Source organism: Gracilinanus agilis, chromosome 3 (assembly GCF_016433145.1).
Source record: "Gracilinanus agilis isolate LMUSP501 chromosome 3, AgileGrace, whole genome shotgun sequence".
NCBI classification, from domain to species: domain Eukaryota; kingdom Metazoa; phylum Chordata; class Mammalia; order Didelphimorphia; family Didelphidae; genus Gracilinanus; species Gracilinanus agilis.
Window position 1 is genome coordinate 648,350,426 of NC_058132.1, and position 18,589 is coordinate 648,369,014.

Genomic DNA, 18,589 nt, shown 5'->3' on the forward strand with positions numbered 1-18,589 from the left:
CCTCCCATCTCAAGTTACTGTCTCTCTCCCCTCCCTTAGACAGTCAAACTGGTAGAAGGCTCCTTCACCTGTTGCCTCCCCTTCCTCTCTTCTCATTCACTCGCCCACCATCTACTCTGGCTCCTGTTATAAAGAAAGAGTACCTACTGCCCTGTCAATCAAGGTGAGACCAGCATTTCTCAGAGTTTGAATACAACACTCCCAACCCCATCATTTAGCCACTGCCAATGATCTCTTCAATGACAAATCTGCTGGCCTCTCCATCCTCCTCTTTCCCCAACTTGCTGCATTATTAAAGCCACGGATCACGTCTCCTCCATATTTGGGGTGTGCCTGGGACCTCTTCTCCTCTCTCTGCACTCTTTCATTTGGTGACGTTATCCGTTCCCATTGTTGTAATTGTCTTCTCCATGTTGATGGCTTTTCTCTGATCTAGAAATCCAACTCTAGTATCTATCTAGAACTATGCTCGGCCATTTCTAGATGCTTTTTACCTGTTTCAAACGGGGTTCTCCACAAGCATATCAAATTCAACAGGTCCAAAAAAGAAAAAAAAAACTCTTGTCTTCCCCCCACAATCTACTTCCTTTCTAAGCTTGCCCATTTCTGACAAGGGCATGACAGCTACTACTACCAAGATTCACAACCTTAGCATCTGTTTGACTCTGCATTCTCCCTCATCAATCCACTTAACTGGCGGATCTGTCATTTCTACCTCCAATTCATGAATACACAACCTCCTCCCTGCTCCAGAATCCAAAACTCTAACTGAAGGTCATCTCATTTCTCAACTGGATTCTTACAGTGCCTGCCATTTGGCCTCCCTGCTTTGTCTCTCTCCACTCCAATCTATACCCCACATAAGCTGCCAAAATAATTTTTCTAAAATGCAAGTCTAACCATGTCCTTTCCTTATTTATTTGTTAACTTAAAAGTCCCAGGGAACTCCCATCCTCCTTCACTCCCTCACACCCTCCCCTTCCCTGCACTAGAGAAGGCATCATCTGACAAAAAGAGATAAGGAGATATAAAACTATGTCTTCCACATTTCCACGTGTCAGTTCTTTCTCTGGAAGTAGACATACACAAGGTCTTTTCAGACATTTCTGTTGCTGTGTGTCATGTTCTCTTGGTTCTGCTCATTTCACGCTCCATAATTTCATGTAGGTCATTCCATGTCCTTTTTTTTAATTAACCTGGGTGTCATTTCCTGAAGCACAATAGTATTCCATCACAATCATATGCTACACCTTGTTCAGCCATTCTCCAGTGGATGGGCAGCCTCAATTTACAGTTCTTTGCCATCACAAAGGGAGATGCTGGAAATATTTTAGAACATGGAGGTTCTTTTCCTTTCTCCCTCATCACGTTGGGAAATAAACCTAATAATGGTATTGCTGGATTAAAGGATATATATATATATATATAGATATATATATAGATATATATATGTGTGTGTAAATATATATATGTGTGTGTATATGTGTGTGTGTATATATATATACATATATGTATATATACATAATACTTGGAGAAATGCTCATGATCTGAACTTATTATCATTATGTTAAAATTCAACAAAATAAAAACTCAATCATGAGATAAATTATATTTGATTACTTATGTCCATATACACACATTTATTTATATATCTGTGATGTACCATATTGTACATGACATATATAATACATTTATCATATATATGTATGTATGTGTATGTGAGGAGGTGTGACAATTAAGTCATATGAACATATTATCTATAAGTCAAATTGGAAGTTACTGATCCCCTGAAATATTACCTTTAATAGAGTCACCTCTAGAAGCTTTCTTCNTATATATATATATATACAGTTTTATAACTCTGGGCATAATTCTAGATTGTTCTCCAAAACGGTCAGATTGAGACAAATTGATGCAGAGTGAAATAAGCAGAACCAGGAGAATATACACAGTAACTGAAAAAAAAATGGTATGATCAGTTCACAATCTTTCACATCCCCTCCAACATTTGTCATTTTCTTCTTTTATTTTTTTATAGAAGTGAAACACATTTTATTTTTAGAAAAAATTTTTCCATGGTTATTTGATTCATGTTCTTGTTCTCTCTCCTCCCCACCTCCCAGTAGCCAACGCACATTTCCACTGGTTTCTTACTGTGTCATAGATCAAGACCTATTTCCATATTATTGATAATTGTTCTAGGGTGGTCATTAAGAGTCTACATCCTAAATGTGTCTGCATCAACCCATGTGTTCAAGCAATTGTTTTTCTTCTGTGCTATCACTCCTGTAGTTCTTCCTCTGAATGTGGGTAGTGTTCTTTTCCATAAATCCCTCAGAATTGTCCTGGGTCATTGCGTTGCTGCTAGTACAGAAGTCTATTACATTCTATTTTACCACAGTGTATCCGTCTCTGTGTACAATGTTCTCCTGGTTCTGCTCCTTTCACTCTGCATCAATTCCTGGAGTCATTCCAGTTCACATGGAATTCCTCCAGTTTATTATTACTTTGAGCACAATATTCCATCACCAACCACAATTTGTTCAGCCATTCCCCAATTGACGGGCATCCCCTCGTTTTCCAGTTTTTTGACACCACAAAGAGAGCAGCTATAAATATTTTTGTATAGTCTTTTTATCTATGATCTCTTTGGGATATAAACCCAGCAATGGTATGGCTGGATCAAAGGGCAGGCATTCTTTTAGTGCTCTTTAGGCATAATTCCAAATTGCCATCCAGAATGATTGGATCAATTCACAACTCCACCAGCGATGCATTAATGTCCCAATTTTGCCACATCCCCTCCAACATTTATTACTCTCCCCTGCTATCATTTTAGCCAGTCTGTTAGGTGTGAGAAAGGATTCCTAATACTTTCTAGTGTTTTCAATAGAAATGGGTGTTGTATTTTATCAAAGGCTTTTTCAGCATCTATTGAGATAATCATGTGATTTTTGTTTGTTAGTTTATTGATATGGTCAATTATGTGGATGGTTTTCCTAATGTTGAACCATCCTTGCCTTCCTGGTGTAAATCCCACTTGATCATGATGAATAACCCACTTGATCACTTGCTGGAGTCTTTTTGTTAATATTCTATTTAAGATTTTTGGATCTATGTTCATTAGGGAGATTGGTCTGTAGTTTTCTTTCTCTGTTTTTGGTCTGCCCGGCTTTGGAATCAGTACCATATTTGTGTCATGAAAGGAATTTGTTAGGACTCCTTCTTTGCTTATTATATCAAATAATTTGTATAGTATTGGTATTAGTTGTTCTTTGAATGTTTGATAGAATTCACTTGTGAATCCATCAGGCCCTGGCGAATTTTTCTTAGGGAGTTCTTTGATGGCTTATTCAATTTCTTTTTCTGATATGGGATTATTTAAGTATTCTATTTCTTCTGCTGTTAATCTAGGCAGTTAATATTTTTGTAAATATTCGTCCATATCAACTAGATTGATATATTTATTGCCAATTCAATTCTAAGACAGAAAGCAATAGCTTTTTAAAAATTTAATTCCTTTGATATTCTTGACACTTAATAAAATATTTTTTATAATTTAATTCAGATTTCATTGAATAAGTATATAGGTTTAGGTACGATTATCTTTTAATTATATTAGCTCTGCCCACCCATGAACATTAATGTTTCTCCAATTATTTAAACCTGACTTTATTTCTATAAAAAGTGTTTTATAATTATATTTGTATAGTCCCTGGGTTTGTTTTGGGAGGTATATTCTTAGGCATTTTATTCTATCTTTGGTTATTTAAAATGGGTTATCCTTTACTATCTCTTTTTGTAAGATTTTGTTGATGATATATAGAAATGCTGATGATTTATAGGGATTTATTCTATATTCCACTACTTTGCTAAAATGATCAATAGTCTCAGCTAATCTTTTAGTTGCATATCTAGGATTTTCTTTTTTTTCAAACCCTTACCTTCTGTCTTAGAATCAATACTAGGTATTGGTTACAAGGCAGAAAAGTGGTAAGTGGCCATGGGGATTAAGTGATTTTCCCAGGGTCACCCAACTAGGAAGTGTCTGAGGCCAGATTTGAACCCAGAAAACCTCCCAATTCCAAACCTGGCTTTCTATCCACTGAACCACCTAGCTGCCCCTCTAGGATTTTCCATATTTACCATCCTATCATCTGTGAAAAGATAATTTCATTAATTTTTTGCCCATTCTGATTCCTTCCATTTCTTTTTCTTCTCTTATTGCTATTGCGAGGACTTCTAATACAATATTAACTAATATTGGTGATAATGAGCATTTGTTTCACTTCTGATCTTATAGGGAAGGTTTCTCACTCATCTCCATTGCTCAAGATGTTTGCTGATATATAGGTATATACTTCTCATCATTTTAAGGACAAACCCACTCATACCTATGCTTCCAAGTGTTTCTAATAGGAATGAGGGTTGTTATATTGAAACTAAAGCTGTATTTGATCAGCTAAAGCTGTTATATTTTTTAAACTATTTTTTATGTCTGGATAGAAGACTGGAAGCAGTTTGCTATACCATTGAAACTGTTTGTTCTATGAGGAGAGGTGAGGATAAGAACAGGAGTTAGGAATAGGATAGGAAATCTCTTAACCTTATACTAAAATATCTAAATAAAACCCCCCAAAATCTGTTTTCTTTGCAGCTTCTTCTTGCCTGCAAGCAGGCCTCCTTAAACTATTCTCACTAAACTAAGATTAAAATTCTAACTATACCTATGCTAAACAATGAATCTTAAATTGATAATGAACTCCTTAAAGTAATACATGAAAAACCAAAAACTGCCTGAAGTCAAGTGTCAGATGTAACTGTTAGAATCTCTTGGCAGAGAGACACTGGCCCAAGCCCTGCTACCAAGTCAGAGCAAGTGGACAGAGCCTCCTCTGGCAGCTTCTTCTCCCTTCAGGAGTAAAGCTCTCCAGAATCAGACTTTAACTAAAATTCATAGGTGTATCTGAAAAGTAACTCTCTCAAATAACTAACAGATTTTCTTTGTCTTAGAGAATGGTCAAGCAACCTGCTCCCAAGGAAGTCAGAGAGCCTGGAGCCCAGAACTAACTGAATTTTCTCTTTTATGATAGGACTCTTAAAGTGATAGAGGGCAAGAGCTATCTGCTCTGTCTTTTAAAGCAAATGAAGTGAGATTACTTAATTTCCTCTAACCTAGAAATTCTGCTCCTAAGGAGAAAGAGCAAACATTAAATAAGTTCCTTATAACAGGGTTGTATTTTTGTCAAAAGACTTATCAGTATCTACAAACATAATCATATGGTTTTTCTTCCTCTCATTGTTGTCATCCCTCCCTTATTCAGTAACCTCCAGTGGCTCCCTGTAATCTCTAGGACCAGATGTGACTTCTCTCTTTGAACCATAAAGACCCTCACCATCTGGTTTCCCTCCAAAGTCTTCCTGGCTTTTTTGCACATCACACCCTTCTCCTACTCTATAATCCAGACAAATGGACTTCTTGCTGTTCCTAAGCCATGACACTCTGTCTCTCATCCCCATATCCTTGCATGGTCTCCCTCTGTACCACCGTAATACCTCTTAGAATGCCTCGTTTCCCTCCAAATGCTGCCCAAGCCCCATCTCCTACAGGATTCCCGCCATCTTCTACAGCCCTCCCTCCAAGAAATGTGTTTCATGTGTCTTTTACATAAACTTGTCTGTTGATTTGTATATCTTCATTTGGGTCTAATTCCCCAGCCCCAGCACACAGTGCCTCATCAATGTTTGGGGACTATTTGAAACAGAAGAAGAATCATTCCCAAAGACCAAAGAAAATGAACCATTTTTTGAAGAGGAAATTAGAACTATCAACAATGACTCAAACAAGAGACCAAAATCCCAAAAGAAAAATGTAAATTAAAAGTTTTTCTCCATCCCATCAGATTGGCAAAGAGGGAAAAAGTGAGAAAAATGCACTGTTGGAGAAACTCAGGAACACAGAGTAAGCCAGGTGAGACAATGGATAGAGAACTGGACTTGGGATCAGGAAAACTTGAGTTTAAATCTACCTCAGAACTTCCTAGCTGTAATACCACTACTAGGTTTGTACCTCAAAGAGATAATAAAAATGTTTGTACAAAAATATTCGTAACCACTCTCTTTGTGGTGGCAAAAAATGGGAAATGAGGGAGTGTCCCTCAATTGGGGAATGGCTGAACAAACTGTGGTATCTGACAGTGATGGAATACTACTGTGCTATAAGGAATAATGAACTGCTAGATTTCTTATGTGAAGATAGGATTAACTCTCCCCTTGCCTATCTTAGCTAATCAAATCAAGAACTTAGAGTACCCATACTTGACACTGAGTAAGAGAGTTCACAAGTCACTTACTAGAGTGGCTGACAACTGCGATTGGTTCTCGTAAAGTGGGGAAGGGACAGGAAGTGGCATGGAAAAAGGATTATAAAAAGTCCTGAACTTCCTGTCCAAGGGACTTCTCCTTTGAACTTCTTCTCCTTTGGAGTTCTCTCTGTGTTGGTGAGCTAGACTGAAGGAGAAGACTCTTTCCCTAGAGCACATGTCAACTTGCTGGGTCAGTAGCTGGCCTTCCTTTCCTGGCTTCTTGAGAGAATGGTTCTGGAGAGGCCTTCCTTTCCTGGAGGAGGCTGCATTGGTAGAACCCTTGCTGAAAATACCACCAGGACCTCCTGGCTTAAGAGACTACCACAGCTCCATGTGGAGATGGAGACTTGAGAGCTCTTGCTGGGTGGTGAGCTGGACTTCTTCAGACAGAAATTACAGGGTATCTAGCTAGGCAATACTTTCTACTTCCTTCCTACACTTCTCTCTTTTACTATACCTCTGTTAAACTAAATTGTTAAGAGTGGCTAAAAGACTCATGACTTGAGTTAATTTTTTAAATCAGTGACCATAATATTACTTTAGAATTCTCATATTAGCATAAAACTGAAATTTTAATTTCTTACATATTGTAATGTGGGTACTATTAGGAATAGCCAAGGGGCCTAGGCAGATGTTTGATGATGGAATATGAAAGGGAGGGAGTCCCTAACCATGACTGTGTGTGTGTGTGTGTGTGTGTTTGTGTGTGTGTGTGATATAACCTCCCACAGCAGCAGGGTCAGGTCTCTTTAAGCCCAAGATTCTCTGCCTCAGACCCAGACCTTGGAACCAATCCAGTAAAGACAGTTGGAAATGTTTCCAGGAAGCAGATGGAAACTTCCTGAAACCTAAAATCGAAATGGATAGACTGGCTTGGAAAGGCTTGCTCAATTAAGTTGTAATGCAGATCTGACTGCTATTAAAGGATGGTTGATGGTAAGGAAGCAAGGCTCCAAGATTGTTTAGGCTTAAGGTTAACCAGGGTTTATTTGTAATTAAACAGAGGGAAGGGAAGGGTAGGTAGGTGGGCGAAGGAAACCCTAAGACCTTGCCTAAATTGTTGATGTTGATTAATCTTGAAGCACTAGTTGATGTTCCCTAGGAGCAGAGTAATGAGACAGTCTTGAGGGCAAACCCCAACTCTGTTGCTTGTTGCTGAGCCCAGAGGCTGGGAAGCCCCTGGGTCAGTTGCAGTCATTCTTGCTTGTAGCTGTTCTCTCTAGCTGGTATGTAAGGATGTTGTCTATGCCAAGGAAGTATTGAATATTAGCTATCAATGGAATTAGTTCCTACCTGTCCCAAACCACCCTGGGGGCCCCAAACCCAGCTTCCTCCCTAACCCTGCAGGTGAGTCAGAGAAGTGAAGCTCCCAGGGTTTTGAGGACCCCCTTTTATACCCTGTCCTTAACTGACACCCTGTCACACGGCCTGGGTGCTCTGCCATGTTCCGTGTTCCAAAGTGGCAACTGCCAGCTTGCCCACCCAGAAATATAGCTGCTCATTTCTGCATATTACAATATATGAACTGGAATGACCTCCAGAAACTGATGCAGAGTGAAATGAGCAGAATCAGGAGAACATTGAACACAGAGACTGATACATTGTGGCAATATCAAATGTAACTGACTTTACTACTAGTAGCAATGCAGTGACCCAGGACAATCCTGAGGGATTTAGGAGAAAGAATGTATCCACATCAAGAGAAAGAACTGTGGGAGCAGAAAAACAGAAGAAAAGCTATGATCTATCACTTGTTTATATGGATATAGGATGTGGGGTTTAGGTTTTAAAAGATGACTCAATTACAAAAATGAATAATATGGAATTAGGTATCAAGGGTTAACATGTGTATAACCCAGTACAATTGCTTATCAGCTCCAGGAAAGGGGAGAGAAGAAGGGAGGGAGAGAAAATGAATCATGTAACCATGGAAAATATTTAAAAATAAAAAAGAACTTCCTAGCTGTGTGACCCCAGGCAAGTCACTTAATTTCTGTTCACCTCAGTTTATTCATCTATAAAATGGGAGTAATGACTGCACCAACCTCCCAGAAATGTTGTGAGAATTAAATTAGGTCATTGTAAAGCACTTAGTACAATGCCTGGCATGTGGTAAGCACTGTATAAAAGTTATTATTGGCATTATTACATAAGCACACTAATTCACTGCTGGAAGGGCCATGAAGAAATTCAACCATTCTAGAAAACAGTTCAGAATGATTTTTTTTTTAATTTTTAACCCTTGTACTTCGGTGTATTGTCTCATAGGTGGAAGATTGGTAAGGGTGGGCAATGGGGGTCAAGTGACTTGCCCAGGGTCACACAACTGGGAAGTGGCTGAGGCCGGGTTTGAACCTAGGACCTCCTGTCTCTAGGCCTGACTCTCACTCCACTGAGCTACCCAGCTGCCCCCAGAATGATTTTTTAAAAGTGGCCAAGCTCTCCTATCCTCCTGATCGAAGGGTCTCCCTCCTAGCGTATATTCCAAGGAGGTCAGCCACAGAAAGAAAGGGCCCAGACAACATATCCTAACAGCCCTATTCACAGGATCAAAGATGAGAAATAAAGTCAGCTTCCAACAGTTGGGGCTAGTTGGACAAATTATGGAAAAGGAATGAAATGAATGAATGAGAGGAATATAGGAATAAGAATGCATTCAATGGAACATTAGTGGCTTCAAGGAATATGAAGAGTTCAGGGAAACACAGAAAAGCTTATAAGAAGCAAACTAAATGGATGGAGAGCCAGGTCTAGGGATGGGAGGTCCTGAGTTCAAATCTGACCTTAGACACTTCCTAGCTGGGTGACCCTGGGCAAGTCACTTTACCCCCATTGCCTAGCCCTGACCACTCTTCTGCCGTAGAGCCAATACACAATATTGATCCTAAGATGGAAGTGAGGGTTTTAAAAAAAAAAGAAGCAAAGCAGAGTGAAGAAAACAAAGCCAAAAACAAACCCACCAACATACTGTTGGCCAGGACATTTTCACATGATAATACACCATATTGGACATACTGTATTGCATATGGTGTATCGTGTTGTATGATACATTGCTAATAACAATGCTGAATAAGAGCACCAAGAAGAGGTCACAAGAGTGAGGTCGATTATGCTGGGAAATGGTGGTTCTAGATGTGTGAAGGCCTGGTTACGTGTCCTTCCTTTTTCAGGGGAAAGCAGCACAAAGTGTCAGTGTGGCTCTGCCCTGTGGTTTGACTTCACAGTTTTATGGAAAGGTTCTCGCCTGCTGGGCCGGGTGTTATTGGGAAGTGACTGATGTGTCACAACAATGGGTTATTAATACAAATAAATTAAAACCACAACTTCCCCAGCACAGGACCTCCCGGGCCCTTGTATATCTAATCTCCTGGTACATCAGAGACGGAAGGAAGCGGGGCATTGCAGAGAGGAGGACACCCTGGACCACAGGGAGGTGCTGGTGAGTGGTCCCTCCTTCCATCGGTGCCTCTGCTACCCTGGTAGAGATCCATACCTTCTCCCTTTCTCTTCCCCCTGGCCCAGGCAGATCAGGTCCTCAGAGGAGCATCTGCTTCTCCTCTCAGGATTCTGAATGATCATAGCCCTCTCATATTGTGGTCGTGGGTCCCCATCTGTACCCTTCCCCTCACAACCAGCCCAGAGACTCAACTAGACTTTTAGAGAAGCTATTGATTCAAATGATAGAGCAAAAATAATAATAATTGCTGGAATTAATACAGTGCTCATTTAAGTATGCCTTATGGATATTATATCATCCGATCCTCATAATACCCCTGTGAAGTAGGTGATATTACTATTCTCATTTTACAGATAAGGAAACTGAGGCTGAGTGAGTGCAGGGACTTGGCAGGTGGCCTAGCTGTAAGCATCTAAGGAAGAATTTGAACTCAGGTCTTATGACTCTACATCTAATTCTTGCACCCACTTCCCCAACAAGCTACCCAGGAATTATAAGGCATTTCCTTCCCCCCCCCCCACTGCCATACCTGGGTACACTCTCCCACAAATACCCCCTAAGACCATGGGGAGACGAACAAGCCCCAACAGAGAGGGAGCCCACCCGGCCAAGAGGAGCCTGGAAGTTCAAGGCCTCGGGGTCCTTTCTTTCTCCTGAGGGTCCTCCCACAGCTCTCTGCTGGCTATGGCATTGAGGGTGGAGGAGTGTCACTGCCCTCCACTTAGAGATGGCATGGACAGGGAACAAGGTCTTGCTCTTTCTGGCCTCCCTGTGCCAGACCCTCTACTGTGGCCAAGGAGCCAAGTTCTGCCTGCCAGGACCAGAGCTTGAATGCGGGAATGGGCTCAGCATCTCCCTCTTGGCAAGACTGTCTAAACCTGCTCTCTTTGCCCCACTGCTAAGTGTGGGGGACACCCTAAGACGAGGCCCCCTGACTCCATTTGAGCAGAGGGCACTCTTCCCCTCTCCAGACAGCAGCCCTGGAGGCTGGCCATGTGGCCTGGACCCCCACAGCTCTCTTCCCAAACTCCAGTCCTCCCCACACCCCCATGTTGGTTTTTAGCACTCATCCAGCCCACTGGACCTTCCCAAAGAGTCCCAGGCCAGGCCTGGCCCAGCCCCAATCCATCCTGGGCCAGCAATTTCCTGTTTATCTGTGATGAGTCACCCATCCCCTGGTGCCCGCACACCTCCCTGGGCCCTGGTCCCCAGTGAGTCATCTTCAAAGGCCTTTAGGAAGCCCGCCTGAATGCATGTTTCACAATAGAAAAAAAATAAAGAAATACTTGAAACATCCAGTAAATGATGGCGGAAAATGCTCCCCTTCACAGGGGCCAAGCGTGTGTAACACCACAAGAGGAAACGAGCACTTTCCAGGCCCGGCTCGCCATCGGCTGGCCCACGAAGCCCGAGAACCGGAGCCGGAGGCTCACTGACCTTGTCCACTCCTGCCCACATTCGCGTTTGACTCTTTCTGCTGGCGCTGGCGCTCAGCCAGGTTGGTCAGGCTGATGCAGATGGGGGTGAGGGCTTCGATGTATTCTGTCTCCATGATGTAACCCAGGAGTTTCAGCCAAAATTCCTGCAGAAGAGGAGGAAAGAGAGAGGCTGGGATTAGCCCAGTGCCTTGACCTGAAAACCCTGTCTATGTGGACCAGCAGGGAAAAGGAGAGAATCCTGGAGTCACAGAGCACAAAGCGGAGGGCCAGAAAGAACAGAACTCAAATCTTTTTATTCTGGGGTTGTTTGAAAGCCAAGAGAAGCAAAGCCATCAAAAGAGAACCCCTGGAGACCCTCATGAGTTCAGGCTCTCCGCCTGGATGGGTGGCATTCTGGGGCCTGCAGACTAGCAGAAGGGACTGCTTAGCCAGTGGAGAACAGGAGGGGGCACTCCATGACTGGAGAAGGACCGGTGCGGTCCTCAATTCCAAAAAAGAAAAGAGATGAAAGCTGCAGGCCAGCTCTGAGCTTAACTTCAATTCCTGGCAACATTCTAGAATGGTTTGTACAAAAGGTGCTACTGGCCAGTCAGGAAAGGAAACCGTGAGCACAAAGAGCAGGGAGGACGGGTCAGACCAAGCTCATTTCATCCCTTTTCTAGCCAGCGTCCCTGACCTGGAAGTCAAGGGAAGTTGGCAAAGACTAGATAAAGTACCTCAGAATATTCTTCTGAAAGAGGAGAGTTGTGGGCCAGATGACCACATGGCTGTGAAACTGCACGCATGGGAGGCATGGCATTTCATGCCTTCTCAATGGCTGAGGAAGGGAGCGAAGGGAAGGAGAGAATTTGGGGCTGAAAAGAAAAGACTTGTCGTGACTTGGTCCATTGGGAAGGTCTCAGGAGGAAGATCTCAGAGATCTGGGCCCGACTCCACACTGTTGAACATTTTTATGATGACTAGAAGAAAGGCGTAGGCAACACCCTTATTCTTTTTAATTTGAAATGTTTATTTATTTAATTAATTTAGAGTATTTTTCCATGGTTCCATGATTCATGTTCTTTCCCTCCCCTCCTCCCATCTTCCTCCCATAGACAATGCGCAATTCCACTGGGTTTTACATGTGTCATTGATCAAGACCTATTTCCATATTATCAATATTTGCATTAGGGTGATCACTTAGAGTCAATATCCCTATTCATATCCTCATCGAACCATGTGTTCAAGCAGTTGGTTTTCTTCTATGTTTCTACTCCCACAGTTCTTTCTCTGGATGTGGAGAGCTTCCTTCTCATAAGTCCCTCAGAATCATCCTAGGTCACTGCATTGCTGCTAGTAGCAAAGTCAGTTACATTCGATTGTGCTACAATGTATCCGTCTCTGTGTACAATGTTCTCCTGGTTCTGCTCCTTTCACTCTGCATCACTTCCTGGAGATCTTTCCAGTTCACATGGAATTCCTCCAGTTCATTATTCCTTTGAGCACAATAGTATTCCATCACCAACAGATACTACAACTTGTTCAACCATTCCCCAATCAAAGGACACTCCTTCATTTTCCAATTTTTTTGCCACCACAAAGAGGCTATAAATATTTTTGTACAAATCCTTTTCCTTATTATCTCTTTGGAGTTTAAACCAAGCAGTAATATGGCTGGATCAAAAGGCAGGCAGTCTTTTAAAGCCCTTTGTGCATAGTTCTGAATTGAGGAGGCACCCTTATTAAATGTGCAAATGACTACAAATTAGGAAGAATAACATGTAAGATGACCATCAGGACCCAAAATGATCTTGACAGGCTGGGTGAAATATTGGGTGAAATATAAAATAATCTTTAATGATAATGCAATTTGCACTTGACAGAGAGTTAAGTCTGCAGTGAGGAAGGCATAACTAGGTATCAGTTGGTCTGAAGGAAATCTGGGGGCTTTAGTAGACCACGAGCTCCATGTGAATGAACAATGTGATGTGGCCATGAACGACACTAGGCAGAGGGGAATGTCTAGTACTAAGGAAGCAACAGTCCCACTTAGTGCTGCCTTGGTCAGAATATATCTGGAGGTCTGTGCTTGGTTCTGGGTGCCACAAGCTGGAGGACCTGTTGAGGAGGGAGACCCAGATTGGTGAAGGACCTCCAGTGCAGACCTTCAGGGAAGGGCTGAAGGGACGGGGGGGGGGGGTACCCTGAAGAAGAGGAGGCTGGGGGAGATGGAGGAGGACAAGATTTAACAGTCTGTCTCCAAGTGCTGTAGTTTTGCAGAAGAAGGATTGGACTCCAGTGGGCTAGACCAAGGGCCTTCTGAGCTCTCTTCCATCTCTTCCACAGTTCCATGAAAGCACATCTTTCATGACTAGGCCCTCCCCCAACTGCTCCCCTCTGCCATCACCAGGGCCATGCCTTCAGAATCCTCAGCTAATTCCTGCATTCAAGACTTTATGCCCATTCCTCTCCAGGCTATGTTCTTGACTGTTCCTTGGTTTTCTTTGCCAAACTGGCCACAGAAACATCTTCACCCTAGAAGTTCATCCACCCCTGGTCTTTTCACAGGGTGCCCTCTGACCCTGCCTGGCTAGTCCCAAAAACCTCCATACAAAGGAGGAGGTCCAGGTCAGTCATGTCTCCAGGCTGCCCACCTGGTGCCAACTTTCTCTACCCCTGCCCCTACAGGAAAGAGCGGTCTTCCTTCAAGTTGTATTTGTGTCCCCAGCACTTGGCACAGTGCCTGGCACAGAGTAAGAGCTTGTTGACTTGACTTGGCATAGAATGGCTTTTTCTCCATTCCCTCCACCTACTCCAATCATACAATCACAGGAGAAACTACTGCAGGAATCAATTCCATGGCCAGTCATTTCCCAAGAACCTTCCTGGGACTTTGTCTTACTCTGTTTCCTCAAGTAACGTGGCCACATCAGCTTAGAGCTCTCCAGAGGAAGATCAGGCTGCCTTGGGCACCAGCCTCAGCCCATTCTGAGCTTTAGGATGTCCAACTGTGCCACATATTTAGGACTATGCCAGTGTGACAGCCACCCTCAGAAGTCTGGATGCCAAGGCTGGGCAGGTCCTCTTGAGGGATGAGCTAGACAGAATTCCTGTTCAGATCATCCTTCATTGTAGCCCAAGGTCCATCGCCACTCTGAGAGTCTGTGAATCCATGGCATGGCAGTGTGGGCCACACCACCCTGTCCTTGCTTCTGATAGCCTACAATCTGTCCCTTCTAATATTTGTTCCCACTTAACATGGAACCTGACTGTGGCCTCAGGGTCCCAATGGCAAGGCTTCCCATTGGGGTGGTACAGCCAAGGTCAAGGAGCTCTACTCCCCTCCCATCTGCTTGTCCTCCACTGAAACCAGCACAATCTGGGGCACACTGGAGCTGTTTAATAAGTGTTCACTGACTGATAACCTCAAGAAGGCTCCCCACCTTGTCCTACCCGGTTGGAGGAACCCTAGAGAGCTCACTTACATTGATCACCCCACTAACGGAGGCTGTGATGATCCTCACAGTGTCCATGGTGACCTTATGAACCATCTTCTCTTCCAGATCAGCCTGAGAACAGCTCTCCTGACGATTCATCTGGAAGAAAACACAGCAGCATGGAGGGAGAGGTGGCCATTGAGCATCCAGCAAGCCAATACAGCAGCATAGGTTCACAGGGTCAAGTGACTTGTCCAGGGTCACACAGCCAATATGTGTCAGAAGAATTTGAACACAGATAGTTCTATCTCCACTCCCAGAATCTTACCGTTAAACCAAACACTCACTGATAAAGGGATAGTAGTCTCACAGAGACACGATCTCTTCATGGACCAATGAAGAAAATTAACATGACATGGGTCAGAGAGTACATTAAACCATGCACAGCCACTTCATTGTGTTAATACAAAGACAAATTCCACACCAAACCAGTGAGGGATGCTTTCAAGACTTCAGGTAGAAGTTGGTCAATAATGATAGAGATAGGAAGGGAGGAAGTGAGGAAGTGAGGAAGGAAGGAAGGAAGGAAGGAAGGAAGGAGGAAAGAAAGGAAGGAAGGAAGGAAGGAAAGAAAGGAAGGAAGGAAAGGAACAAAGGAAGGAAAGGAAGAAAAGAAAGGAACAAAGGAAGGAAGGAAAGAAAGAGAGGGAGGAAGGGAGAATTGAGTGTGCTATTCTCAGGATGAGCACTCAGTTCACAAAGGCTAGTTTGTTACCTTTTGTTGTTTGAAGACTCTGGGACAAACTTAGGAGGGAGACCGAGGAAGGGCAGAAAGGGCAATGAACAGCTCAGTACCCCACCTGAGTTGAGTTGGAAGCACAGGTGTTTTGATTTGTAGGTCAAGGCCTGGTTGGGGAGGGGAGCCTGACAGAGGAGCGGGGAAGAGCCTTGTGTATATATTGCCTGTTTGCTGCCTAATCATTTGGCACTTCTTAGCCCATAACTGAAGAGCTCTCTTTCATGAAGGGGAATAAACAACTGTCTCTTCACTGCTACCTTCTGATTTCAGGTTTTTATTTGAGTGGAGTCATTTTTATCTCACACAGAAGCAAGGGAGGGAGGGAGGGAGGAAGGAAAAAAGAAAGGAAGGAAGGGAAAGGGGAAGGGATGAAGGGAAGGAAGAAAAGAAGGAGGAAACAGAAACCAATAAAACATTAAGAAGCCAGAAAACAAAAAGCAATTCAGGAGACAGAAATGTTTACCACCTTTTAAAATCATGAGCATATCTTAAAAACGCACTGGCACCAAATAGCTGATAAGTCCCTACATGATGCTTTCAGCATAGTGCCCGGCCCACAACAGATGCTTAATAAACGTTTGTTGACTGATTACGCTCCTTCTCTGTATGCTGAAATGTTTTCATTTACTGATAATGGGCTGATGACTTTTTTTAAACAGTTGGAATTTCTTGTAGGAAAAGGAGCCCATGGGTGGACGGACATGGACACACACTGCCCCCCTTGAGTTCCTCCCCACAGAGGCAGCTTTCTGAGTCCCAGTGAAATGGTTACGCTTTGGCTTCTTACCAGCTTGTAGGTAGATAATATAAGTTGAAGGGAAACATATCGCAGGCCCCAGCCTCGGACCCTTTCCTGGTAGCCAGAGATGGCCAGCTGACCAATGACGCGGAGAATGGCCAGTTTCACCTGATGGAGGGGAGAACACATCCTCGGTGACAGGCCCAAAGATCAGACTCATCCCCAAGCATTAGGAAGCCCGGGCCTGGGTCCAGGAGCCCCTCAGCCCCCAAGAGCAGGGCCCCTTTCTTCATGTAACGTGTCTCTGACGGAGGCACCCATGACGTGGTGGGCCGAGCCCCAGACTGGGCGAAAGAAGCCCCAGGTACAGTAACTCTTTGCTACAGTAAGTCCCTTGTCAGGCTCTCTTTGCTAATCTGTAAAATAAGGCCTTTGGACCAGCTTTTCATCCAGTCTCTGCTCAAAGAAGTCCAAGGAGGGGGACGCCTCCAGGACCAGAGTCAGCCCAACCCCTCTGAGGCTCCGGCTCTGATAGTTCTCTCATGTCAGACCTAATGCTGGCCCTCCTTCCTACCCCCTTCTGGGGACGGGGCCCCTCCGGCCCCACACCTCTGATCCCTAGAGCTTCGGTCCCTTAGCACTGGTCATCACTAACAGAGAAACACTGGGTAGATCACCAGATCCCTCATTATTGTCCCTGGGCCTGGACACACCAGACCGAAGGAAAGAATGATTCCTCACCCTCAGAGACACTCTCAAAGTGCAATGGAACGGAGAATGAGGGGCTCCCCCTCCCCGGCAGCCTTTTGGGAGACCCTGGATGACCATATTATGGGCCCCCCCAAACCTGAACAAGAGGCCCTTCCTAGCCCCTGACAGGGGCCATCCAACCTCTTGGAGAGCTCCACAGAGAGGTCCCATCCCACTTGGGGGAGCACACAGCTCTGAGGGCCAGAAATGGCCCCGACTGCCCTCCCAGATCTAATTCCCCATCCCTAGGAGAGTCCCCGGCTGCCTGAAGATGGCTCTGGTGGAGGCCTTCATCTTCTCTTTTCCAGGCCCAGCATGCCCCAGGCCCTCCCTGGGGGGCTCAATGTACCCTAGAGAGGAGCATCGCTGGAGAGATTGGAGAAGGGATTCTTGCTCACTCCATGATGCCTGGCTGCCCCAGGCTCCTCTGGGCCCGCTCCCCTCCTCTCCCTCTCTCTGCCCCACACCACTCCCCAGAGTCTCTCACCTTAGCCCGGGGGTCGCAAAGGGCATTTCTGACCACTTTGACAGCAAAGTGCAGGGTCCTGTTGTTCATCTCGGGCACTAAAAAGGAGAGGCACCCCCAGGGGCTCACCCACTGATGACCTCAGACCCCCAACCCCACCTGACCCCCCTGCCCCACAGACATCTTTGCCAGCACTCCGGATGCCAGGCTGGATCCCTTTCCTGGAAGGCCCTTCTTCATCCTGGATTGGAGGACCTGGGTGCAAGTCCTGTCTCACCCTTCATGGCCAAAGAAGGAGGTTGAAGCAGGCAGCCTCCAAGGTCCCTTTCAGCTGGGTTTTTGGCTTCTGGATCCTTTCATCCCTCCACCTGGACCAAGCCAGCCCAGCCTCTAAGGCCCCACATCTACGAGGAAGGCAACTCTGGCTGCCTTCTTGGGCCTTCGTCCCAACCAACCTGCCCCAGAGCGTAGGGTCTGCACTGGGAATTGGATTCTGGGCTGCTGCTGTGTTAGGTCTTGTCCACAGCTGGACCTGGAGCCCCCGGAGGCCAGACCTAGAGCTCACTACCATGCCCAGTTTCTTAATTAGATGGTTTGTTGGGAACAATGTTGTCGAGAAAGAGAGAAGCCCCCTCGCTTCAGCACTCCCTCCATGGAGATGGAGTCCTCTCAAACCCTTACTGTGCTGTCTACCTTTAATTCCCTCCTTCCTCAGTCTTGGCCTCACCCAGCACCCTACTCCACCCACTGATGACCTGAGACCGCCAACCCCACCTAATAATGACCTCAGACCCCCAACCCCACTACTAATGACCTCAGACCCCCAAGCCCACCCACTGATGACCTCAGACCCCCAACCCCACCTACTAATGACCTAAGACCCCCAAGCCCACCCACTGATAACCTGAGACCCCCAACACCACCCACTGATGACCTGAGACCCTGAACCCCATCTACTAATGACCTGAGACCTCCAACCCCACCCACTGAGATTACCTGGGATCCCCAAGCCCACCCACTGATGACCTGAGACCTCCAACCTCACCTACTAATGACCTCAGACCCCCAACCCCACCCACTGATGACCTGAGACTCCCACCCCACCTACTAATAACCTCAGACCCCCCTAAGCCCACCCACTGATGACCTCAGACCCCC

General features: G+C 44.8%; 1 protein-coding gene across 1 annotated transcript in view; it reads right to left on the reverse strand.

Moving 5' to 3' along the window:
• The window catches only part of MROH2A (maestro heat like repeat family member 2A), a 74,361-nt gene that overhangs the window by 38,995 nt on the left and 16,777 nt on the right, over positions 1 to 18,589 (reverse strand). Inside the window, exons 13-16 of the mRNA XM_044669510.1 lie at positions 17,453 to 17,529; positions 16,264 to 16,383; positions 14,726 to 14,836; positions 11,260 to 11,404 (exon numbers count right to left, since the gene is read on the reverse strand). Coding sequence (XP_044525445.1) covers positions 11,260 to 11,404; positions 14,726 to 14,836; positions 16,264 to 16,383; positions 17,453 to 17,529 — 453 coding nt within the window. The remainder of the gene's footprint in view (positions 1 to 11,259; positions 11,405 to 14,725; positions 14,837 to 16,263; positions 16,384 to 17,452; positions 17,530 to 18,589) is intronic.